The sequence below is a fragment of the Mustela erminea genome, chromosome 1 (assembly GCF_009829155.1).
Source record: "Mustela erminea isolate mMusErm1 chromosome 1, mMusErm1.Pri, whole genome shotgun sequence".
In the NCBI taxonomy this organism is placed as follows: Eukaryota; Metazoa; Chordata; class Mammalia; order Carnivora; family Mustelidae; genus Mustela; species Mustela erminea.
This window is the reverse complement of record NC_045614.1, coordinates 23,935,323-23,962,146: the sequence shown is the minus strand read 5'-3', so window position 1 is coordinate 23,962,146 and position 26,824 is coordinate 23,935,323. Positions and strand designations below refer to the sequence as shown.

The window sequence follows — 26,824 nt, the reverse complement described above, 5'->3', positions numbered from 1 at the left end:
CAAATCCGTATCTTTGCTTATTTGAAGGTCATGATCCTCGTTTTGCAGGTACAGACTCTGAAGCAAAAGGAGGTTAACCTCCACTCAGTCAATAAATGCACAAGGACAGGAGTGACCTCCACATTTGCATATTGACTAAATCCTCCCAGTTGTTTAGAGAATCAAAGTCATCATACCACCTCCTTCCCAAATTATAAAATTAGTCCCTAAACAAACATGCCTGGTCAGTTAGTACTCTGGCTAGACCTCTACATATTTGGTCACTATCTCTCCATCTAATGTTGTAAATACTGGATAATACAAAGCAGGTACAAGGCAAATCGATTAAAAAGTCAACTGAAAATCTTGAGAAAGAGGGAAGATGCCATGAAGTCCATGAGAATTATGTTGGAGATCAGCTCTGATCACAGGGGGAAGACACAGGCACATCGTGTGTGCACATGGGACCTCCGTCTCGTGGAGCTCTGCTGGGCTGTAGTTTAAACATATACTAGCGATCCACTCGTGTGGGTCAGATTAGGCTACATCGTACCAGAAATGATGGGAAGAGGAAGCAAAGGGCCAGCCAAGGCTCCATTATATGCCTAGGCTTCCACTTTCTCCAAAAATGCTTCAGATTTTGCTCTATAAACCGGCATGGTCTCCTGGGTAAGGACTAAGGAATCTAGCTTTGGTTTCTTCTATACTGAGTACCGGTTGACATTTACTTTTTGGGCTACGCTTCCACTTAACTTTTTTTAAATTCACTTCTCCGTCCCCTACTCCCCCTTAAATTAGGATTCCACAACAAAAACCTGGTGGCAGAGAAGAGGCACAGTGCTGTACCAGGCTTATTTATGGGTAGCTTGGAATTTCAAGTTTACACTGATCATAAAGCGACATGGTTGCCTATTAAGCAAGAAGTAGATGACTGCTGATATCATGATTTACACATCACTGTGAAAACCAAGGTCAAATTCAGGATGCTGTGTCATTGATGGACACCTGGATCACTGAATCTGAAATGTGTCATTTGGTTTTCATGACAGGCCATGCTGTTGTGTTAGGTCAATTTAGAGACCATGATGATTTCCTGAATGGACCTCCCTGCCAACAAGTGCTTCAATTAAATGATTACTGGCAAGAGCAGTGGAGTTGAGAAAGCCCGTGGCAAGAGGTGAGCACAGTTCCAGGTTATCGAATGGTCAGGACAGAATTGCCAGATTCCAGGCTGACCAGCTGTTTCCTCTGTGTCTCTTTACAATAAATTACATTCAGTGTGGTCTTTTCCATATTCTACCCCACCCACCCCCAATAAAAGAAAATAGAGGAGATTTTTCAGTTCCCTTCCTATGCTATCTACCCCGACCCCCGCCCAATGAAACCAAGCATCTTGGAAGGGGCCCACTTCCCGCCCTGTCCCAGGGGAGGGCAGATAGGCAGAGGGGCTTGGAGGAGCTCTCAAACTGATAGGTATTGCAAGTGTCTAGTCCACAGCCACCTTTGATAAAACATGTAGGGGTGAGGTTGCTTGGGGAAAAAGAAATGCAAAGACAGAGGAAAAAAGAGACAGAGAGAACTTGATTTTTTTTTAAAAAAAGAAGTCTTTCTTCAACTACTGGATAGCTCAAGACTGCTCCGAGAAGTCTGATTCTTGCCCCAAAGGCAGATCAGGTAGAGACCTGGGTTAGAGCCTATAGTTAGGCCATGGGAACCGGGCAGCCCCGGGTGGTAATGAAAGCCACTGAGGAAGGGCACTTGGGAGCAAGAAACACAGCACCACACTTATGTTACCTGGAAGGTGGTTTTAGCCCTGAAGCTGCTGACATTCCTGGCTTGGAATCAGAGACTCTGACAATTGCTATCAGTGTGACCTTGAGCGAAGTCTTTTAGTACTGTCTCAGTTTTCTTAACTGAAAGATGGAGGTAGGAACAACTCTTTCATGGGGTTGTTGGGAGGATTAAACGGAATGATAAGTGTAGAGGACTGAGCACGGTGTAAGATGCACAGGGCATAGTAAGCTGAGAACCTGTGGTCATTGATCGGCTACTACGTGCCATCTTTGTAAGTATCCTCCTGCTACAGATTCAGAGTTTCTCAGAAAGGGAAGCTGTTCCACAGTTCATTGCAAGAGGTTGTACAGGCAAGGCTGGCTGAACTCTGTTGCTTTCTGTTTTGCCTTTTCTTTTGGGGGGATGCCTTCTGCTGGCTTTGACTGGTGCAGGCTGAGCAATGATTTGAAACAGCTCCCTTAGAAGCTCAGTATCATTCTTTTGTGAGGAGTGAGGGAAAGACAGAGATAGAGCAGGGGAGGGCTCATTCTTCCACCTGAGCGTGGGGTCTGGGTCTCTGCCTTATAGAGGCCCACGAACGTGCCACTCCTTCTGACTTTTCTCCAGGTCTCACACTTTCAGCCCTGATATTTGACTGTGGAACAGACTGACCCTAACTTCATACCACATGATGGTCCTATTCATCGTCGGTCAACTAGGCTATCAAGATACTGTCTTTAAAAAACTTTGTTGCAAATCTGTTATTTTGGAAAGAAGTACTTGGTAGGATCTTTTGTGCCTTTGCCCTCAAGAGCTACTGCACTGATACTCAAACCCCCTCCACACTGGGCTGAATGGTTCCAGAGCTAGAGGCACCTGGTTGCTAGGATTTAGCCCTTCTCCAGCCTATCCTCCTTCGAGGAGGTCCTTCAGATTCCAGAGGAAATGCCTGTGAGGCCTTACGAAGTCAAGGCATGATTATTACACTCGATTCCTTTGGGACAAGCACGGGTGGAAGCTACATTTGAATATGAAGTTTTAGATCCACTCGCTGCCCTCAACAGCTCCTCCAAACGTCCCAGTAGAAGAGAACTTTCTCATCTTCCAGTCTCCCTGCAAAATTCTGGTGCTCTCCTCAGAAGATGGTGCCTGTTGGAAAGGTGAGTGGGAGAAGGAAAGGAGAGGCAGAGACAGTAGTACCCCAGGTCAGACTGAGATGAGAGGTGGGCACCGCTTTCTTTCTCCGCTTCCATCCGAATGCCAACCACGTGTCCATAGACGGCAGTAACCTTGGCTGCCTCTGTGCCTTATACGTGGTGTTCTCTGCCCGTGAAGCTCTTCTCATGCTTGAGGCACTGTTTTCAATGCCATCTTCTCCTTCTCCCTCTTCAGTTGACTTACAAGTTATCTCTTCAGGGAAGTCTTCCCCCACTGCCCCATGTTTGTTTCATGGATTAATTCACAGTAGATAATCACCTACACTTATCTCCCCTGCTAACCAGTTCCGGTAGGAAAGGAGCCACTTCTGACTCTACTTTGACTGAATCCCCAGGGGTCCGCCGGCTAGCAGGCCCAGGCGGGCTCAGTAAACATGCTTTGAGGGAATGAGTGAGTCTCTGAAGTTGACATTCGCCCTGGATGGAACGGAGCTCCTTCAAAGCCTTCAGTCAGGCCCACTGCCAAGCTCTCCAAGGCACATGGCTCAGGTCCTGCCTGGATCAACCCAAGATGTATACTCTTCAAGATGGGAAGCCATCTGGCCACAGTGACTCCACCCAGCAGCCTACGGCACTCCAGTCAAGGGCCAGGGAGTCCACTGATGGGGGAGACAGAGGGGCTGGGATGGGTCCAATGCAGAGCATGTCTGATAAGTCCAAGGGAGTTGGGCTAGCTCTTCAGCATAGTGGAGAATCCAGAGCATGTGAACTTAATGAGCCCCCACAGCTGTTTTTAATGGGGCCCTGATCACTTGAGGGAAGTTGGGAGAGAAGGAGGGACACGGTCTCAAAGGCTTAATTAAAAGTCCTGAAAGTGGAATGACACATGAAAAGAGTCTGCTGAAAGGGTGGGAAGGGGCTTCGGTGGGAAGGCAGGACTGGCATTCCCATTTTGAACTATGTCCAACTGGTTGCCTGAAGCCAAACTTAAGAGCCAAAATGGGAGATGGATGAGTTTTGCAAGTGCAAAATGAGGACATTTGAGCATCAGATCAAGTTCAGAAATCAGAGCAAACTCAATGCTTCATTTCCCAAGTGTGTGAACATTTCCAGGACCATTTGTATGTGGGCTTATCCCAACACCTACTGACGAAGATCATTAGTAGTGGGGAAGGTGTGCGTCTTGTGCTCACTATGCCTGGTGGAGACTACAAAATGCCTAGTGCGTATATGCCATTGCTGTCTGAGTTTCAGACTCAGGGGAACCACTAACTGTCAGGGAAGAAAGAGTCTGCAGACATGTTTGGTTACAGCTGACCCTTACTGAGTGCTTACCATTTGCTAGGAACTATGCCATGCATTTTTTTTTTTTTAATTTGACAGGCAGAGATCACAAGTAGGCAGAGAGGCAGGCAGGGGTGCGGGGAGGGAAGCAGGTTCCCAGCCGAGCAGAGAGCCCGATGGAGGGCTCGATCCCAGGACCCTGAGATCATGACCTGAGCTGAAGGCAGAGGCTTTAACCCACTGAGCCACCTAGGTGCCCCCATGAATTTTTAAAATATATTATTTCATTCATTCCTCACCATTGCCCTGTGAGATGGATATTCCTTTCTCCACAGAGAGGTTCAGATGCTTGCCCAGGGTCTCAAGGCTGTCAGATTCACACTTTGAAGCTAGTTACTCTAACTCCATCGCCTGCCCCTTTGAACCTCCATGCTGTATCATCTGCGAAATCAGCCACTGAACAACAAATATATACTGGGTGTTTCTAACTCTAAGTGGCACCCGTTCCCATTTACTTTTATATGTGTGTATGGATATAGGAAAATTACCCTCTCTGGTTTTATTCATCAACTTGTTTAACCTAGTCTTCAGTTTTCATCTCTCTATCCATATCCATATCCACTATCCAACCACCTAGTCACCGATCAACCAATCAGCTCTCCAAAACACTGTCCATCCCATCAGCCAACCAACCATCCACACAGTCACCAACTAACCAATAAACTATCCTTCCTTCTCTTGCCGTGAACTGGGATCAGTCACCGTGCCTCCTGTACAAGGGCAGGGCTTAACGCAGGGCCTTGTGACATTGATTAATGAATACTACCACTGAGCTGTGTTGTCTTGAGCTGAGTGCTCCAGTAGGATAATAAATGTCTTGAAAGGGGGAGGAGAGGTTTGAGGCTGCCTGACTGTCGTAGGAATGGCATTCTCGAACTTAATGAAAGGGTATTGATCACAAAATAGCACAGGATCCTCTTTCCCAAGGGAACATTATATTTGATCTGATGGCCAGAGAAAATTGGGCTTCTGTTGAAAAGCGAGTTGGCTTTTCCTCTTTGGATAATGATTCATACAATTATGATCTGTGGGGACCGAGCATTTCATGTTTTAACTCCATTCTGGACTCCCTTTTATATTTCTCTCCTTTTTTTTTCCTACTTTTTTGAAATAGATTTCTCATTTATGCCTTCTTTTTAAAAAAGATTTATTTATTTATTTTAGAGAGAGAGAGAGAGAGAGAAAGAGAAAGAGAGCACATGCACACAAGTGAGGGGAGGGGCACAAGCAGAGGGACAGAATCTCGAGCAGACTCTGTGCTGAGTGAGGAGTTTGATGTGGGGCTCGATCTCAGGACCCTGAGATCATGACTGACCTGAGCCAATATCAAGAGTCGACCACTTAACCAACTGAGCCATCCAGATGCCCCTCTAATTTATGATTTCTATGTTGAAATGAAATTTGGTTAGGATTTCTTGAATCCCTACGGTAACCAGAAGAGATACAAATACAATTATTTGTAAGTTCCAGTTTATGTACTAATGTTTTAGCTGATGTAGAGAAAGAAAGACTACCTGAGCCACGATGAAAGGCCACGACCCACCTGCTTGCTCTAAATCTCAGGGCAGAGGGCATATGAGATTGAATGCTGTAAAAACATAAATCGGATGGGTAGACCTATGACAAGGGTACATTTTTTTCTTCTATTTCTCAAGTGTGGGATTTGAATTCATCTTCCCAAAGAGTGTCAGAGAGGGAGAGAGATTAAAAAAAAGAAAGGGAGGGAAGGAAAGAGTTGTGGGAGGGAACATTATGCTAGAATACAAAATGCTGAGTTTTCAACTCCTTAGATTTTCAGCCCATTTGTTACATGAAATTAAGCAAGTCATTTCATTTCTCTCATCTTCCATTTCCCCCTCTGCCAAATGGGATGATCATTCCTCCCCATTTCCTTGGGTTGTTATCAGGATGAGAAGAGATAACATACGGGCAAAAAGCTTTGAGAACGAATGTGAGCTTCAAATGGCAATGAGTTCTATTATTTCTTTAAAAGTGCCCAAATTCCAATAGTGCTGTCCATGGGACATTTATGATTTATTTACGTATTTATTTTTAATTTTTTGACAGAGAGAGAGTGTGGGTGGATAGGGAGTGCATAAGAGAAGGGGGAACAGCAGAGAGAGAGAGAGAGAGAGAAGCTCCAGCAGGCTCCCTGCTGAGCGTGGAGCCTGATGCAGGGCTCAATCCTAGGACCCTGAGATCATGACCTGAGCCCAAATCACGAATCAGATGCTTAACCAACGGAGCCACCCAAGCACCCCTCAGAGGGACATTTAAAGCACGTTTTCTCAGCTCTCATAAACCAGCTGGGGAAGGGAAGGGAAGAGAAGGGAGGGGGAGGGAGAGAGAGGAAAAAAGGAAGGAAGGAAGGGGGGAAGGAAGGAATGAAAGAAAGAAGAGGAAGAGAGAAAGAAAATGCCCTTATGTGTTCTGGAGCTTGGAGCTTGATCAAAGACAGTCTGTCAGACCTGGCTGCATTTATAGCAGCATACCCTCTGTAAGAGGGTGCCCTGTGTCACCTCCCCTTGACCAGGTCAGAAACAGGGCCAAGGGGCTATCTTACCTCATCATCACAGCTGATGGAGCATTTGCCATCCAAAGCAGCACACTGTGGGGTGGGGAGGAAGCAAGGGGAAACGTGTTACTTGGACATTCCAGCGTCTGCTATGGCTGCCACTTAATTATTGAAGGACAAGTTATAAGCAGTTCTTGCCCTTTATGCAAATACCAATTTTCATCCAAAGGGAATGCTCCAAGATGTGTCTCGTCTACCTTCCCCCGGATCAACACCAACTCCAAAGAGTAATAAAGAAGACAATTTTGGGGGTAACTGGCTCTTTTTCATTTTAATTTATGTTGTCTACTTTAATTTACATGGACATGCCATATTGATATCTTCTTAAGATCTCAAATCTTTAAATAATAAGAAGTATAATTGTGACATTATTTAATTTTAAATTAATCCCAATGGCTTAAAAAAAACAAAAGTCCTGTGTTCTTAGTCTATAGTTTCTTAAAGTGTTTAAGAAATAATATATCATTCCAACAACTAGAATCAGGCAAAATTGCCATCTCTGCTGAATTACTAAGCAGAGAATACAGTGCAAGGAAAGAAGGTTCCCAGATTCTCCAAAGCAGAGAAGCCCTCTGGTCAAAGAGGGCGGATGCATGCTTAGTCAGATCCAGTTATGCAAAGGCCTTCCAAAGTGCAATAAAGAAATCACAAATAAATTACCAGGCGTCACAAGATTAGAAAAAAAGTCGCTATGGAAATTCACAAAAGTCCCCAATAGATAAAGGGGAAACTTCTCCTTTCGAAGGTCACTATCTCGATGTCACAATCAAAACTGTTTGTAGGAGCAAACTGCCTGCTTTCCCGGCATGGGGTGTCTAATGTGCTGACAGCCTTTTATTTCGCAGTGAAATGAAAGGTAATCTGAGCAGCCAGCGGTTCATCTGACAAACATTCATCGGAAATTGGGCACTTTCAGGCTCTGGGTACCCAAACGCGAACACCTGTGTAATAACAGTCCCACTAATGCTTCAATACGCTGATTATACCTTACCTGTCTGCTGGCGGTCCAGAACTTCCTCTGGAAAAATTCAAGTTTCATCTGAATGCCTACAGCTGGGACACATTATAAATAAAACAAGGCATTAGAGATTCCTTCACACAATTATTTAAGATTATCATGGAAAGTTATCTGTCCTGGCAAGAAACTAATGCGAGCCTATCAGATAAGAACACTTAAAAACTAAATTTACAGTGAAGCCTACAAACGAAGACATTTCATGTTTCAGGTAAGGAATTCTCAAGGTTAATTACACTCGCAGAGCTTTTGACACAGAACGAACTGAACACAGTGCCGATGACTCTTTGGAGACACGTTATCTGTGTGTTTCTCAAATCCATACACTTGGGATCACTCCCCTCCCCAACCCAGGCTAGAGACAGGAACAACAACAACAACAAAGCGTATTTAGAAAACCACTGCTTCTTCGGAGTTCCTGTTCTAGTTATTAATCTATGAACCCGCATGTCTAAAATGTATATTATGCATGTGTTTTTGAGATAGAACGTTTGGAAAGCACTTGTCATGAGGCTGGTGTTTGGAAGTGAGTCACTTTGCTACGATGTGACTTTTAGTTAGTTAAACTGGCCCCCAGTATCCACATCTCGATGAAGATGATTTTCCCTCCCCAGGAACTTTGGGGGAATTTTGCAATTCTGTTTGACCATGAAGGGCTCCCTCGAGCAACCGTGCATGTTAGTTCCAGTGAGAAAAATGTACAGAAAGAAGAAGTTGAGAAAGTGACTTGAAACTTTGGGAAGAGGCATTTGGTGGAGCCTTAGAGCTGGGACATGGACAAGCTCACAGTGCTTCTCTCGACGAAGCCAAAATGAGGTAACTCTTGAAACCATTTCGGAAAGTGCTCAAGGCAGAGCACAAAGCTCATCAGATGGTGAGAAGATGTTAGAGGAGTCTGGAAAGACAGAGTGAGACTCTGGGCTGGAAACACTGGACCTCACACGGGACACCACTTATCCCAGAGCCATTTTGCAAACTTCAGTCCGTTGCACACAACCTCTCCAGTCCTTGTCACATCTGCACACCACCAGTATTGTTATTTATCTTTGCAACACTTTTTTCTTTTACTAAAATACCTAAAGTAGCTTCAACATAAATAATAGTTCCTACTGAAGGAAATACACAATTATGAAAGGAAAAAGTTCACTCAAGATGCTTAAAATCTTACATGCTGCCATGTTTGATCCCCCCACCCCCACCCACTTAGGTAACCATTGTCATGCCGACGTCAGGAAGCTGCAGATTCATAAAGTGTTGGGCTTCAGTTTTTTAACTATCAAGTGCATTTCTACTTCTTGGAATTGTTGAAGCAAGCCCTGAGACTTAAGGTTGACTGGAGTATGCACATTTGGAAGGACTCATCTTCTACCTTTGTACTTTGCATATCAAACTCTAGGATAAGGTTAGAGCCAACCATGGCTGCCATATGCAGAATGGGAAGTCTCTAAAATGCACAATTTCAGCACTCTGGATTCATCCCGCTTTGCTCAAAGTGTCCTCCACCCTCTGGACCATAAGCTCTCCAAGGGCAGCCCCTGTTCTTGCTCCCCACTGGATCCCTGCTTTCAGCAGGATGCTGAGAATACAGATGTCCATTTGGAGGGACTCATCTTCTGCCTTTGGACTTAGCATGTCAAACTCTGGGATAAGGCCTTAGTCAACTGGCTGTCGAGGACCTGCCACAACGTGGCCCACTTTGTCAGATGACGACACAAGTTGCTCTTTCTAGCCCTGAAGAAAATCTCAGAGAATAACCTGAAGGAACCTGATTCTGGAGGCTGACGGCTGCTTACTGTGGTTTCAAATAAATCGTGTCTTCCAAAACTCCTGATAGGCCGTATCCTTGTTGGGGATGAGCCAACAGAGGAAGCTGTGGACCAGGCTACAGGCTGGGTTTTGCTCAGATCCCCCAGTGGGCAGAGGTGAGAGCCTGCCCTTAAGAAGGGCTTGCAAGGAGTATCTCTGGTTCCTCCAAAGGCAGGGAAGGATGGCAGAAAGCTGACTTCAGGACGGATGGCCTCCAATTATTGTGACATCCACTCCCTGGTATCAAGGAGGAGGGTGGAGATGAGCTTCTCTCTCAATGTTCGCGTGTTTTCTCCGTGCAGCTTACCCCCTGCAGGGCTCCCCAGCCAACTCTTCCCAGCCCGGCAGTCAGAGTAATTCTCAGGTCACTTCTGAGGGTTATGGTCAACAGCCATAGCAGGCTTTCAGACACTAAAGCAGAAAGCAGAGGGTTTCTTAAAAGCGTCATCCTACAGTGGCCTTTCCATGGTGTTTCTTGTTCCAGCAGCCCGGAGGTGCCCCTGGCCCACCCATCATCAGTGGAGTTCCCCATCAGCAGCCCATGCCCTTTCTGAGAACCCCTTCCATTCTTGGATGGAGCCTTCTGCATCCCCCGCCCCCCAATTTTCACCTCCCTAATGAAGCTCGCTGCTCCCTCCTGGGTGTTTATCCATCTCACATTCCTGAAGCCTGCTATCATCTGTCCCTTCCAGCCTGTACCCCAGCTCCTCAGAGCGCTTTAATCTTTCCTTTCCTCCTGAGTCAGCCCCTCCGTCCCATTAATCATGCAGGCTGCTTCTCTCTGATCCCCCTCCAGCGGGCTGCGTCCCCTCCCTGCGCCCGATGCCCTAAACGAGACACGGCTTTCCTCGCTCCTCGCTCACCCCCATCTGGGCGGGGAGGTCGATGCCACAAGGGCTTCCTCACAGTCCCGACGGCCTCTTCTGCTTGGCTTTACCCCGGCTGTGTTTTTGCTGGCTGACCCCGCTGCCCCTCCCAGCCACTCTGGCCCCTGGCTCCCTGTGGCACATCTGGATGTGTAGCCTTTCCACCTCCAAGCTGACATGCTTCTCCATGATGGAGAGAGAATCACGAGCCCAGGGGCAAGTCAGCTTCATGGCCGTTTGCTCAGCGGCCTTCCCGGTGCGGGACTCTCAGCTGGGTGCTAAGGGGAATGAGAGCCCATGCTCGCGTGGTGTCTAGCTGGGGAGTAGCCACGTGCTAAATGCAATGTCAGAGGCTCCCCCCCCCCCCAGAGGAATCTGGGGCACAGAGGGTGGAGGGGGTGAGCTGGCAGGCGCTTCAGGTAAGGTTACACCTGGAGACCCCGCTGGCAGGAAAAGGAAGAACAGAGGAAAGATGGTACTCCAAGTCCAGACACAGCACAGACAAAAGGATGCAGCTTTTAAAAGACCCTAGTGCCGGGGCGCTTGGGTGGCTCAGTGGGTTAGGGCCTCTGCCTTCAGCTCAGGTCATGGTCCCAGGGTCCTGGGATTGAGCCTTGCATTGGGCTCTCTGCTCAGCAGGGAGCCTGCTTCCTCCTCTCTCTCTCTCTCTCTCTCTCTCTCGATGCCTGCCTCTCCCCCTACTTGAGATCTCTGTCTGTCAAATAAATAAATAAAATTTTAAAAAAGTAAAATAAAAAAAAAATGAAAGACCATAGTGCCTTCTGAAGGAATGGGGCCAGGGGACATCATGGTACAGACTGAGGTCAAACGGCTAAAGGACTTGAATGTCGGGCCAACACGTCTTAAGAGTATCCCATAGGCCCTTGGGCCAGATCCAGCTTCCTTTTAAAATAAAGTTTTATTTGAACACAGCCACACTCATTTGTTTCTATACTGTCTATGGCATAACAGCAGAGTTGAGTTTTTGCAACAGCACCTGAAAGGCCCACAAAGCCTAAAAATACTATTTGCCCCTTTTCAGAAAAAGTGTGTTGAGACTGCTACAGGATCTAAAGAGCCACTTAGGGTTGACCCTAAGTGGACATTTCAGAAGGTCCACGATGGAAGCCTTGAAGAGGAAGTACGAGGGAAATGGCCCAGATGGGGGGAGACCAGAACCTGAGGGGTTAAGCAGCCACAGCCCCTTGTTGCATTTGGCTAATGCATTTGGCTAATAATCTCTTAAGCATGAAAATGATTTAAAGTGAGAAAAACACACCAAAAAAAAAAAAAATGGAATTAAAATCCTCCCACCACCACCACCGCCAAACAAACAAAAAATGCCTAAGAGCATCCTCTGGACAGTTCTATTCAAGAAAACAAACATGAGCTTCCACAAACAGAAATTTAGATTCCTTTCATTATTTTCCTCTTTTCAAGTTTTATCAGAAGAAAACTCATCTATTCCTTCAGTCCGACTCTCTTCCCGACCCCCACATATCCCAAATGGAACCTGAGATATTTGTCATGCCTGTCTATTTTGTTCTTTCAACAACATTTTAAGCCATAACAGTGTATTCTGATTCAAGTCAATCTTGCTAATTTAATAAGGAAAACAAGGATAGAAAATGCTTTAGTGAAACCCAAGTCCCAAAGAGAATGCAGAAAATAAAAACACCATTCCTGGGGTTTGAAATTTTTTAGACAGTCCAGAAAATCATCAACATTTTTCTCCTGGAGTTCACAGTGCTTCTTACTTCCATTTGATTACAAATGCTCTCAGAGTCCCTGCTAAGGGCTTTTACTTTGAGGATGGAGCAAGAGCTCCATTTCCAACCCAGCATCTTACTCACCTTCCAGGAGTGGAGTAGACCCAGAAAAATACAACCCTCTCAATGGGCCGGTACCGTGTGAGCCTCTAGGACCGTGACCCTGAGATACTAGGGTGGTCTTTGGAAACCAGCAAAACAACAAACTGATTGTTATGAGAATTCCCATCCCAAAGAGTCCCATAGAGACTACTCAGGCTCCTGGAGCACTGACATCACTTTTGGTTTGAATTGTTCAGGTTACTGTTCCTGGAATTCTCCTCAATACTCAAGGAGGGCCTCAGTACAGATTTTTAGCTCAGCAATGCAGACCACGTAACTTCAATGAAGTATGTGCCTGGTTTTTTCTTTCCTCAACTCTCTAACTTCCTTATAATCTCCCCCCCACCATCTTCCTCCTCCATGTTTAGCAGAAACCTGGTATGTGCGAGGTAGTGGGTATACTGAGATGACGACGTGACAGCCAGGCATGGGGACCTGCAGAGGGCAGTCGGATCACTGAAAACAGATCCGACAGCTCTTCAGGATTCCCAGAGCAGACAGCGATAAGCACAGAGCCTCACCCACCTAACCACGTAGTCATCTCATGCACAGAATGTCCATGACTATTGTTGCTTGGATAGAAACAGACAGCCGACCTCAAATGTTCCAGTCCCATGCCTTCCAAGTTAGTGACTATTTAAATTCAAATAGAATGAAATTAATAATTTAGTTCCACAGTTGTACTAGTCACATTTTCAATGCTCAGTAGCCACATGGGGCTACTGGCTACTGTACTGGATCATGAAGATCTAGAACATTCTCATCATCACAGAGAGTTCTATTGGACAGGGAGCAGTGGTAACAGGAGCAACCACAGAGAGAAACTGGGTATTGGCACTCCTTAAGGATCAACAGTAAAGTTCTCCACAGACCTGTCCATGCTACCTACTCCCCAGAAGTGCAAAAAAATGAGGATGACTTAGGTACAGAGGATTTAGATCAGATAGAACTGCCAGTGTGAGAAGACCTGGATTTGCAAGGGGAAGTTGGTAATTAGTTTGAGAGAGACCCAAAGAAATCAATGCAATATGCTCAATGTGGCTACCACCCTCAAGATTTATTTATTTTGCTTTATAAAATTTGAGAATACAAATTACATTTCCAGTGCTATTATATTCAAATACATTCAAGATGAAATCATGCATGCATCTCATATCAGGTTAATAGACATGCATTCAAGTGTAATCCGAGACTCGCCAAAGAACAATGTTACATGTAAAATTAGAAATAAAATAACTTTTTCATATTGTATTCATTTAGAAATAATTTTCTGTGGGCTTGGCCTCAACTTGCAACATACCCCTAGGAGCACAAATCCGGTTTGTAAAATAGTGCGCACCATGCCTGGCACGCAAGCTTGCACAAACACCCCTGCTTCCATTTGCCCACTCCTCTAGCCGTACACTATATTCCCATACACCCTAAGAGCTCATCCAGGAGACAGAATAACAATCCAGCCACCATCAGAGAATCATAACCAGGAACATTCTTACCAAGAGAACAGGATTTGAACCCTGTTTCTAAGATGGCTAAGGATGTGTGCGAAGGATACATCACTTCCCCTCCCTGTCCCTGCAAAGAGAGTCATACTAGCTTTAGATTCTGAACAGAACTGTTGTGGGCTGGGGACACATGACACAAAATAAAATGGTGGGCCTTAGGGCACTCTAAAGGCTTGATAGTGTTGTCAACATTCCCGCTATGATGATTTCTTCCTAGAGTTTTTAGCCTTTATTCTTGGATTTCACCACCACATACAATCTTTTGTGCCAAGATACTGAGGCTGAACAAAAAATGTATCCATGATGAATCCATACTCTTCACTGCTAGTGATGTATATGGTACAATATTGGTGGATCAATGCCCAACTAAATGATGGCACCAAAGGGGGATGGAGGCCATACAAGCACTAGCAAGATGAAGCAGAGAATAGAAGGTGATGATTCTCTTTCACTTGAGCCAAATTTCAGAATGGATTTTTTTCCCCCTTAGAATTAAGGAAAGTGGCGCCCTACCATTCAAACACCATCACGTGCCCCTTCTGAAACCGTGATCAGTTACCCACCCTCGGGACAAGGTTAGATAAGCACACATACAGAATCCAAGAAGGTTATTGTCCCCAGTACTGACATCCCCAGTTCCATGCCCTCACCAGCCAACGTCCCTATCAAAGCTTCTCAGCGGACTAGTCACTGTGGGCTGCATGTGACCATTATTTCAGCCCAGTGGTTGGGCCCAGAAAGGTTCCAGAGTGACCCTGAACCAGGGTGGCCCACAAACAGCGTTTTCTAATAGATTCCAATCCATGGGATGTGGTAGAAAACGGCATCTTTATTAGAGAAAATGAAACTCTAATTAAAGTTAATACATAAAATATCTGCTAAGAATATCCCATGTAATTCATCACTTAAGAGGGGGACAAGTTTTCTTAAAACCTAAATTCTACAAATAAATGCTGGCCATACGTGAGTTATCTCACCCAGAAAATGAGCTCCTACGGGTCATATTTCTCAAGCTGAGTAGTGGCTCTTTTTACTGAGCTTTATTGGCTTAATATCTCCCATCCTGTCCTCAGCCCCCCTTTGACAGAGCCCCTGAATTTTCGTTCCTTTGTGTACAATGGCAATGATTCTCAGCGGTGATAGTAACAAGGCCTGGCACATTTGAATTCCAACTTGGCCTAATTAACGGTCAACTGTAAAAGCTGTGAGCCAGGCCACATTTGTTTAAATGTTTTCCTCTGTTTGTTTTCAACAGAGTTAATTGCAAGTTGAACTAACAATGGGTCTGAATGTCACTTTTCGGGGAATATTTCATGATCAACCGGGGGTTTGGAGTCAGGCCACTGTTCTGGGGTGTTGAGGAAAAGAATCCTAACCTTCCTCACATCAAATAGAAGCCCATTCCAGAGGTCTGCTAATGTCCAGGATAAATGACTTACCACATGAATAACAACTGAAAACCGTAATGTGAATTATGACATAACTCATCTGTTAAATATTTCATGTGAAGATTTTAATGAATTGCATGATGGAATGTTGGACAAAAAAGACAACTGAAATCCTGGGACTAATTTGGGTGAAACCGAGAACAGAGCTATCCTCACGATGAGGGGAAGGAAAGGCAGCTGCACTCATGTCCCCCTGGGTGTCAGACTGGCAAGTCCAAAGGCTTTCTTAAAAGATTACAGGGGAGAGAGAGCGATCAGCAACCACCGTTCGAAAAATATTCAGATCAAAGCAAAATTCGTTTATTGTAATCTTGGTAAAGCCTGAACATTAATCTCTGAGGTATGATATTATTTCAGAAATGGCAGGGGGGGGACATCTTCACAACAGCAGACACACCTTGTATTTTTGTCTACACCAAGTGAAGAAATACAACAATAAAAGGGGAGTAGGTGTTTTAAATACCTCCCCCCCACAACTGGGGCATATTTCACTTGTGAAGTATTCCCTGTGGTACATGGTGGGGGAGGGGCGGATAGTGTGGACTGTCTTATACAGGCTTTCAAGTGACAAAGGCCACACCACGGATGTCTGTGGTGAGAGAGGGAGGGGAAACAGGACTCATTATCTCTCGACTGACACCACAAGAGCGAAAGATGTTCTTTGAAGACTCCTAGCTGTGGGGGGGTCTTCTAATCCACAATTATCCCCACCCAGCCTGTGACTGGCTTCTAGAAATGTGTGAGGAAGGCCCCATAGTCGGCCTGCGTTGAGTTTTCTCTAGTAATCGCTTTGTTTTTGTCCTGCTGGAGCTTCTCGGGAGCAGTCACCTCTGGTAGAGTGTAATAAGTGACAATTATGAATGTTTCCTCCATTTGGATTCTAATTACTTGACAGAATCAACGCTGAAGAGAATTAGCGAGGCCGTGGGATGGAATAATAATTTTCTTTCCACTCCTGAGGTAATCTGGAAGCGTTTTTCCAGTCTTCATCTGAAGAAACCTATATTCCCTCAGCTTCCCGAGGCCATGGGAGCTGGCATCGAATAGTTTTTGTCACATCGTTTTAGGCTCACAAAACTCTTCAAATAATATTATTTCAATAAAGTTTTTGAGCCAATACATTTCTAGAGTCCACTCCCATCTTTTCAGCCTTTCAGAATAAAACATTTAAGCCTCAGGCCTCATTGTATTTTAATCAGGGTTACACAAATCAATGTCCATTAAGAAAATTATAAGCTTCCAAATTATAGCTCCCCAGTTAATAATTTCTTATTAGGTCACCACCTAATAACAGTTACCGAAGAGATTATAACAAAATCAGGGGTCGGATTTCCAAACATTTCAAAACCCATAATCGAATGGTCACATTTATTTGCCAAACACCTCTGAGCTGGAAGTTTGTGAGTGTACTTAATGCAAAGCAGCACTGTAACATCCGAGTGGGTGGCTCACAGGGCTTGGCTGGGGGTGGGTGTGGGGAACCGGCCGGGATGCACCCAGTTCCTCTTATTCTTTAGCTCATGTTCCAAGGCAGAGAGAGGGAAGGGGACTCATGCAAGCACACCCAGCTCATTCAAGGGAGCCCAAGTCCATTCCAGAGTCCGCCATCTCAGATCTTTCCAGGACTGGGTGGGAACCACAGGGAATAAGAAACCGCCCTGCATGGGCATCAGGGTTGCTGCTAGGCTCAGTGGACGCCTTGTGGGAATGGGGTCTGGAGGCTGCCCATCATTCTGATGCACGCAGGAGAAGCTGAAAAAATCTAGATTTCATATGCAGACGATTCACTGAAAAATTCACAGCACTCCCGTAGGGTTGCCAGATAAAATACTTCTGATTTGTTAAATCTGGCAACCCTCTCCCAAGGGTCACATGGCAGCACAGTCCAGGCAAGGACCTGGGGTGACCTCTGTGGCACGAGGAGCTCTGAGAACCCTGAGGTAGCTTGGGTCTTGCAGCAAAATATCAGGACTGGGAACCAAGGCTGCCTCCATCAACATGACTTTTGTGACTTTGCTATTTATTCCAGAAAATTCTTGCCCAGAAATACAAGGCTGTCAACGAGTAAAAGTACCTCATGATTTACTTGGGAAACTTCTCCCAAAGCCATTTATCTGAACAGCAGGCTGCTTAGGACAATAGGGGAAAATGCTCATTTATCAAACCAAGATTTGAGAGGTCCACCATTCTTAAAGAAGCCCAATCCCAGTCAGATCCCCATGCTGAGAGATCCACTAGACCCCAGAACCCCACCAGTATCTGCTGACCTTCCCCTGCGGGGACATACTAGGACCCTGGCAGGGTGGTGTTCCCCTTCACTCCAAGAAGAAACAATCATGACCTTGCTTGGTCTAATGGTTTTCTTAACAACAGTCACACCTGCTTTATTTTTCTTCAAAGCGTTTATCAATAGTTGGCATTGCATGATATTACGTATTATTGATGGTGTTTCATTCCCATCAGACTGGGGGTCAGCCTGCTGAGGGCAGAGGATGTTAACATCTATATTCCCTTGTAACTAGAACAAGTGCCCAGCTTGGGCAGGCACGTGAATGAAAGATGGACAGCTTGACGTGGGGCTGATGGTGATGTCAGCTGTTCCCAGATCATTTCTCTCTGGGGACCCGCCCTGGCTTTCGGGTGGTTGCCCACCATCCTCAGGGAAACGGAGAGCCGCAGAAAAGTTTCTCAGCAAGGTACAGGTGTGACACATGAACAAATCTGGCAAATATGTGGAGGAGAAGGTGGGGGACTGCATGGTTTGTGTGAGAAGGTGAGGGATGATGCACTTTCACTGCGTAAGGGGCACCGGGGAGGGAGAGGAGAGGAGAGGTGTAGTCTTGGTCTCGCTGCTCTGACCGAGTGAAGCCTAGAACCCAAGTTCTGCCATCAGTACATTTATTCTCAGCAACACGTTGCCAGATACCACCACCCCTGCACCTCGAGGCTCTGTCCTTTTTGCTTAGTAAATTTCAGCATGCTCTGACTTGGTTTCCATGTGAATTATTTCATGAACCACGTCTCCCTGCTCACCAGACATGTCTTGGAATCATATACAACATATTCCACGATGGGAACTATTTTATAAATTGGATCACAGGAATCATATCACATAGTCATAGTAACATTAATATCAGTAATTAATACTGTTTATTAAGACTCCTACTATGTGCCAGGTACACCTTGGAAGCTTTAGATACTATCCAGACATTCCTCCCAACACTGTGCGAGGTGGGCAGTATTCCTAGCCACCCTCTATGTGTAAGAAGACCAAGGACCAGAGACATAAGTTATAAGCCTAAGGTCTCCCTGTCAGGAACCAATCTTCACCCTTGTTTTCATCTCCGAGAGCAAAGGCGAAGAGGTTTCCACCATCATGAGTTCTAGCATACTCTCTGTGGGTTTTCTGGCAGATAAAATGCAGACTGGAGGTTTTAAGATAAGCTAGACATCATTCTCTGTTTAAATAATCCAGACTGTCGGCACCAGTTATCGGCATACGCCAGTTGGTTCTGTCTTTTCCAGAAATGGATGACTGGTTTGTTGAGGTGATTGGCCCATCACCTTAAATGACAGCTCTGAGAACACATTGTCTGCTCTGCAGGTAGTTGGTGAAGGATGCAGGAAAGAGGCCGGCCCCGAGGATGGGCAGAAATTGATGAGGACCTCACGATCAGGTGAAGACGGAGCATGGAGAGAGCACTTTAGGCCACCTGCAAGATCCCCGGCGGAGTCCGAGAGCTCCAAGAGACCACCTGCATGGCCAGCGCAAGCCAAGAAGCTGAACATCCCTAGCCTTTACGAGACAACCACCAGGACTCAAAGAGGAAGTCCAAACCAAGGCTGTGATTATTCTGGGAATAGCTCCTCACAAGCACAACTGCCCTCTTTGTGGTCGGCCAACAAGACCATCCTTCTCAGCCTGTATCCAGTGTCTCCACCTCATCTGACACGAGAAGGACATTAACGGAAGCAGTCAAAGGAAGACCACGTGCTAATGGGGGCGCTCCTGCCGCAAGGCAGCCTGGGAAAGCGAGTCCAGCAGGCGGCTGGGCCCGAGTCCCTCCGACCGTGTAGGTGCTGATGCCACAGTCAGACACCTGGGCAGCAGCTGTGCCTGGAGCTATCAGACTTGGCCCAAGGCAGACATGCTTGCGGAACAGCTGCATGCAAGGTGGTGATACAGGGAAGGAGAAGAGAACCAGGACTCGGGCGGTACTCTGGAGTAACGAAGCCCTTCTGGCTCTCCAGCCTCTTGGAATGTCAGGATCTTGGAATGTTTGGAAATCAGTCTTGCCCTGAAGGAGACCCGTTATCTTCCACCAGTTAATCAGGTGGAGGCTGAGGATGGAAAAGCTATCTTCCGTCATGAAGTGATTGCCTCCAAATGTGTGGCCTGGCTACACCTTGAGTCTCCTCCCTGGGCTCCCGGACAGGCTTTCACAACAGGCTGCGCTGGTCCGATCCCTGTACATGGCACGGGTGAGCTGGAGAGGCTGGGGGTGAGGGTAGGTACCCCCTTTTCTGACTTGGGAGAGAAGTGCAAATCCTTCTCCGCAGGGCCCACACCCCGAAGCCTTCTGTGTAGACGGAGGCCTCTGTGGCACGCCCGGCCTGTCTGGCCCACCGTCCCCTCAACACAGACCTTATCCACGCTGCAAAGGTTCTGTGGGGCCTTGTAAGCTTTCGGTCGGGAAGCGGAATGATCAATGAATGAGTGAGCGAGCAAATACATGGTATCTCCGGGCACTAGGCAGTTAATCAGTTGCCTTTCATGCTTTCTTGGAGGGCTAACAGTTTGAAACACAGTTGTTACCAACATTCTTCCCAGTTTCCTGGCACCCCCTGGCTCTTCTTGTTCCCTCAGCTAAAGCATTCCATGCGTAGGGCCTCAGGGAAGGGAGGGCACGGATGAACTCAGAGAACAAAGGAGTAAATTCTGGATTTGGAGTTTCAAAAATGGAGGCCTCAGGGAATCCCAGGGCGGGAGGGACGACTAGGAACTGCCTGGGCTGGTGCTTCTCCTTTCCACCCTGCCTCCAGCCCCCTAAACAGAACTCTCCGGAAAGATGCCTCGACTGGAAAGGGAGGAGAATCCAAGGTCCTGGCGGCCTGAGGGAAAGGCTGGCACCATCGTGTCCCTGCAGGTGTCTGCCTTCCCTTCCCCCGCCCTGGTCCTAAAGCCAAGGGGGCTCCCCGCGACGAGGTGGGTACTCCCCAGCACATGCTCCTGAATTGAGCATGGGAAGTGGCAGGACATAGGAGCCTGGCCTGCTCCATCCCTGCTGCTGCTGGGAACCGGAGGTCCTGACAGAGGCCTTGGACAGCCCAGCCCGAGGCTCCCTGGAGGTCCCCGCAGGGCTCAGGGAGCTGCCGGACTCCAGGGTGACCCTCGAGATAAACAAGGCGGGGCCGTGGCACTAACCCGTGCACAAGCCCGTGACAGAGGACCCAAGAGGAAACGCCTGCAGGATTCAAGGAGTACGTGTGTCCCCCAGATTTCCGCCTCGGGTGAGCCCTGGCGGAGAGCGGTGAGAGACCACATCCTGTGGGGTATCTGAGGCTTCTGTCCAGATAAAGCTGCCCCGCTGGCCCACCTGGAATGCACTGGCTGACTTTCCCATCCCTTCCTTGTTCACCACTCAAGAGCCCAGACAACATAACAAAAGCAGGGTGTCCTCAGGAGTGCAATCAGATGCGGGTGGGAGGTCTTTCCCCCACGCCTGTGCAGGGCAGGGCCTGGCCCCCTCTCACACACCCCTGCACCTGCGATGCTGGCAGGGGCAGGTGTCCGCGCTACCCTGAACTTCCCAGCAGCTTTTTCCACAGGCAAGGGGAGCGAGGGACACAGCCCTGTCATCCCTGCCTCTGCCCTGCTCAGTGGAAACTGGACCTTCTGATACAGATGAAAAGTCTTCCCCTGAAAGGATTACGGATGTGCCGCTCACAACAAGTGACATTGGGAGAAGGCGGCCCTCTGGGGGCCCCCGCTGTAATGACCAGCTCCTTTTCTCTCCCCGCACTGTGGGCCCCCAGCCTACCTTGGGCTGTGGACTCAGCACCGCCCGGTGGTCCGGGCCCCCTCCCATCGGTATTAGGGTTGAGGTAGCTCATGAATCCCACCTCTGTAGGAGAGAAGCCTCTGTCTTGGGAATAGGCCCCACAGTTCTGGTGTTTTCTTAGTTGCCATCTGTGTCTGTTTCCTTATACTTGCTTCCAGATTGGGAAATGTCAGAAGAACTTGGGTCTGAGTCCTGCCTGTCTCCTGTTCAAGCAGGATGCCCTCCCAGTCCGGTTCCTTGTCTGCACAATGGGACTGGAGTCGTGCACGCTTCATAGGATGGAAGTAAGACTTAAATGGGCTCACGCAGGTCATGAGCCTGGTACAGTGCCAGGCACACAGTAACTATTCAGTAAAAGTCACAGACAGACACACATACAGTAACAGCGATCCACAGACGCACTGTTTCATATGGTATGTATCCCGTTTTCCTCCCCTAGAGCTCCGTCTCCACACAGTTTTTCCAGGACCGACACACTGCCGTCATTCAGCACTGTCTGTCAAGGAGCCCAGATCCCTCCAGCAGAGGCCCCGGATTCATCCCATTTGCTGGCCTAGGCCTGCAAATTCCTTGTTGCCTACAGCAACACTGAGTTTCAAACCACCATGTAATGTTTTGTCTCTCTTGCTAAGACTGAGCAAGTTGGACCCGGTATGATCACAACTACCCAGAATATTCTCAGCTCTGCTGTGAGTTTATAACATCTGTGGATCTGATTATAATCCTCCTGGGTAGATACTGTCCTTATCATCACCTCCGGTTTATAGCTGAGGGCGTGGTGGTTTCTGAGTAACCACGCTGGAGAACTCATGATAGAAATTTCCGATTTGGAAGCTGGGAGGGATTCGGGGGAACTAGGATTTGAACTCGGATCTTTGTGATTTCAACGTAGGAAACAAATATCTAAAATAAACGAACCAGGGCGCCTGGGTGGCTCAGTGGGTTAAGCCTCTGCCTTCCGCTCAGGTCATGATCCCAGGATCCTGGGATTGAGTCCCACATCGGGCTCTCTGCTCAGCAGGGAGCCTGCTTCTTCCTCTCTCTCTCTCAGCCTGCCTCTCTGCCTACTTGTGATCTCTGTCTGTCAAATAAATAAATAAAATCTTTAAACAATAAAATAAAATAAATGAACCAGGGAGAATGGCCTGAAATGACTTAAAACTCCATTAACATCATCCTCCTTAACTTTCCCAGCAATCTCATAAGGGAGGGGATGTTCTGTCCCTTTTAAAGACAAGATGCTAGCAGGGAAGTGATTTAAGCAGGCCCACACAGCTGCTGGGAGGACTTGGTGGACCCAAGATGGGAGCTCACACACCTGACCCAGAAACCTGCAGTCCTTTCCTCTTGGTTCTCAACAGGATTGCATCACCCCCTAGGGGGCTGTTTTGGAAGTTTGCAGTTTGTCACCAATAATGGAAGGCCCACAGTTCATGGCTCAGTCCCCCAGTGCTTTCAAGTGCTCTGCTGTGATTGATGTGCTCAGAAAGCATGATCCATATCTGGGCCTTGAACTGGATTCTGTTATACATCTAAATACAAGCTATGTCTTCCGCATGGAATTTTCTAGAAATGTAGCTACAGACCTGTGAAAGAGAGAGATGAATGTACTTTGCTTTGCCAGCTGCTTCACTAGAGACCCCAGCCAGGTTTGGTTTGGGGCTGAGGTGTCCATACGGCAGAGATGCCACGCCAGCTTCTGGCTAGTTCATTCCGTCTCCTCTTGGCATTGTGCCCAAACATTCACATCCCAAGATATATATTATCCTTCTATAAACGACCCTTCTTTCTTTGCTGGATATGGGAGTTGGGGCATTCTTTTCATTTTTGTTTGTTTGACACCATAGAGGGAAACAGGTTCTATTTTCTAGGGATCTACTTTTGGGATAGTATAGAGAATATTACAAATTATTATTAAAAGAGGGCCTTGGATAGACCAAAGAGGCCAGAAATGAGAGCTGGTTTTAGTTTCCCTTCTGCCACCGGGTCTGGTGAGCATTCCCCCTTTTCTCTCCCTCACCCCAGGCCCCTGTGACCATTTTGTCTTATAGCTCCCCTCTGCTCCCCTTGCCTTGAAAGCATAGATTTGGCTGGTCCAAACCTCACTTGTAGCCATGGTTTCCTCTGCGTCTCCCTTCCTGTTTATTTTGGCCTCCATCAAGGTGCAAGACATTGGTATCTGAGGTTTAACTCAAGGGATGGATTTCCCATCGCCGAGGTGAGCGGCGAAGGGACAGCTCCTCTCCGTGCTTCGAGCATCCGGGTCCTAGATAAGGCAAAGCTTGTCTTGGGGCTGCTTATGCTTGAGTGGGGAGCTAGGCAAGTCAGTTCTGTCGCTGGTGCCTTCTCTTACTATCAAGCAGCATTGTCTCTGCATCCCAGGGGCCGGCTATGAAAAGCACCAGAGCCTTGCAGGCTACTTTTTCTTAATTACCATGATTGTCAGCACTTTAGTCACTGTCTTAGGAGATGAAGTGGGGGCAGGGGGATCCTTTGCAATTTCACAGCGTACACCAGGACCCTAGCATGGGGTGGGGAGAGCAGAGGGAAAAAGCAAGGAAAAGAACCCCCAGTAGATTAAAAGGGGCCTTTGTAGTGGCTACAACTGTACATTAAAATAAATCTCTCTTAGCACTAAAATAACATCTACATTCATTTGGGCCGGTGCCACGCTCAGCATTTAAGAAATTTGACAAAACATTGCTTCAGCATGTTGAAGTTCGCCAGCTCACAACAAAACAAGAAAGCTACTAGCCTTGGCTGCGTGGAAATGCGTCTGCTGGTTCCCTACTTTCACTTATGACTCCCATTTTCCGGCCGCACTTAAAAGAAAAAGACGGCCCTTTTGTCGGGTGCCAACCACTTAACATGGCCCTGAAATGGGCAGCAAATTGCCGCGGGAGGTGGTAAACTTCAAGAGGGATCTTTTTCTTCTTCCCTGAAGGAAACTGCTAGAGACTCTGCGTGCCTGATAAAGCCTTTAATAGCTAGAGAAGCATTATTTGGGGTGGCCCTCAGGTAGACGAGACGTGAATAATGCCTCGTAAACATAATTACTTCTACCCAGAGCACAGCACAGCAGATGGGTTTGGCGGAGGCCCCGTTGCCAAGAGAACTGCGGGCAGAAGGAATCTTCCATGGAGGATCCAACAAGGTGTTCTTGCTGCGGTGGAGACCATGGTCCCTTCTGGGGAGCGTGCCTCTCCGGAATCAGTTCTTCATTTTTCCGAGACCCTGATGGACAGGGCTGGGTGGTTCTTCAGGCTGCTTTTTGTTGCCTTCCAGCACAATTAGTCTTGAGATAAGTAACTGACCCACTTGCTGAGCCTGTCGCTGAGGGACCCCAGTGCGGTCCATCTGTTTGCGGATGATGGGTAGATCTGTGCAAGTTGAGAGCTGGCGTGGTGGCATGAACCATTGAACCCAACCTGCTTATTACGCAGATGAGTAACCAGAGGTCCAAAGGAGTTAGCAACTTGCCTCAGATGATTCAGAGATGGCTCAGACTGATACTAACTCCAGTTGCGCTCGAATAACAGCTGTTGCTTTTGTCAGCTGGGCATGCGTGTCCCCTTTTTCGGCTGGCAGAGACCTCCCCTTCCCCCCCAATCACACCATTTTCTGGAGGCAGCTGTCCTGCCCCCAATTTCCGACCATGTGCTTTTTGTAGGTTTGCCCCCTACCCCACAGGCATAGGAACGCATCCGCCCTTCATCTTCCATAGCGATGGGCACCGATCCCAGCTTTGGGAATGAGAGCCAGCCTCTAGGACTTTGGAGACCTTCAGGAAAAAGGAGGCTTCTTTCCATGGAGTTTGCCAAGCTGGGGCACTATCTGATGAGCGTCTGCTTGAGAACAGGGCAGACGCAAAGACAAAATAAGAGACTGGGAATCCCGGTGAGTTCAGCTGAGCCCTAGATCCAACTGTACCTGAAACCAGAAAGAGCTCTTAGACATTTGAGTTATGAGACAATGAATTTCCACCGATCCAAACCAACCAAATCATTAACTTCCTTTAATTAGCCTCTTTTGCGTAAGCCTCTTGGAGTTTGGTATCTGTCGCTTGCCGTGGATGGCATCCTGACAAATTTAGCTACTATCCAGGTTGGCGGCTCCTTCTGAGAGGAGATGGGCAGCTCATCTTCCTGTGTGGAGATCGATCCCAGAAGCCGCTCCACGCAGACGACAGCAGCAGATGGCATCCCGGGGGAGGAGGGCAAATCTGCATCATGCCGGCTGCCCTTCCTGACTTCATGTCAGGCATCCGTCGTGAAGCCTGGTCCTCCTTCCTAGGGATGCTCACAGTCCAGCCCGGACAGCTCCCGAGGCAACTGTGGCCACCATTCGGCATGACCAACACTGCTGCTTGTGACAGAAGCTTGTGGGAAACGTGGTCAGGCAGACACACCTAAGCCCTTTATCTGCTCTTAGTAAACATTCCGTGGACCACCAAGAAGGCAGACGGATGTGTCTCCATGAAGGCCCTGGTGGCTAACTTTTGCAGAGTATTTTCATTTCTTCCCAATGACAAGTATCAAGAATCCTGCAGTTTTTCCCAAGGCACCGTGGTAAAACGAGCAAGCCGCTTAGCGCGATGGGCTTTCAGGAAGTCACCTGGAAGGGACCTCAGCCTCGCACCACACCGAAACTCTCCCATGTAAAAAGGTTTCCTCTCTCACCCCCCGACTGAGACGGCGAGGGAAAGGGGGGAGCAGGGGGTGGCAAAGAGGTTGACAGCGTAACAACGGCCTAGGAAATTCCAGGGCACGGACGGTTGATTCTCAACCGGACATTACCAACTCCTCCTCAGCGGACCCATCCTGTATCGAAGAAGAGAAGCTAGAAGTGCCTTTGCTGAACCTCCCCCAGGCGCGGTGCCGGCTGAGAGTTTGCCCATAAGAGCTGCGGAGCTGGATGCGGGAGGGAGCAACGAGACAGCAACCGGGGGGTTCTGGAGGCAGGTGCAGGCAGAGGTACCATCTGAAGCAGCTCCCAAAGGGGCTCTTAAATGGCCAGGATCAGTGCTTCATGACCCCCGCTCCCCGCCCTTCGGTGACGGTGAAGTCTTCTGCTTCCCTGTATTCAAGCCCTTAATAGTTGGGATACGTAGAGTAGCCCGCGTTCCCAGGACCGCGTCCGGACTGATAGAGTCAGGACGACCTACTTTCACGGGACATAGCCAGTGCTCACTCTGCTACGTGTCTGCTGCCTCCATGCTGTCGGTAGGGCCCTTCCCCAGTGTACGGGGAGCCACCCAACACTCAGGACACTTTGGATCCATGCGACCTTCCCACAGACTCAATGGTCTCCTGCAGGTCTTTGGGGGAAACCCTCTAGTGACTCCTGTCAGATTCCATCCCGCCCTGGAATCCCAGCCTGACTCTGGGAATCCTTTCTTTCCTCTCTGTCCAGCGAGTCCTAGCTAG

At 47.7% G+C, this 26,824-nt stretch overlaps 1 protein-coding gene across 3 annotated transcripts in view; it reads right to left on the bottom strand.

The window, feature by feature from the left end:
• CACNA2D3 (calcium voltage-gated channel auxiliary subunit alpha2delta 3) overlaps positions 1-26,824 on the bottom strand; it is an 854,557-nt gene that overhangs the window by 89,461 nt on the left and 738,272 nt on the right. For all 3 annotated transcript variants that reach the window (XM_032322613.1, XM_032322603.1, XM_032322620.1), the window contains 2 exons: positions 7,820-7,881; positions 6,817-6,861 (listed from right to left, as the gene is read on the bottom strand). In XM_032322613.1, coding sequence (XP_032178504.1) covers positions 6,817-6,861; positions 7,820-7,881 — 107 coding nt within the window. The remainder of the gene's footprint in view (positions 1-6,816; positions 6,862-7,819; positions 7,882-26,824) is intronic.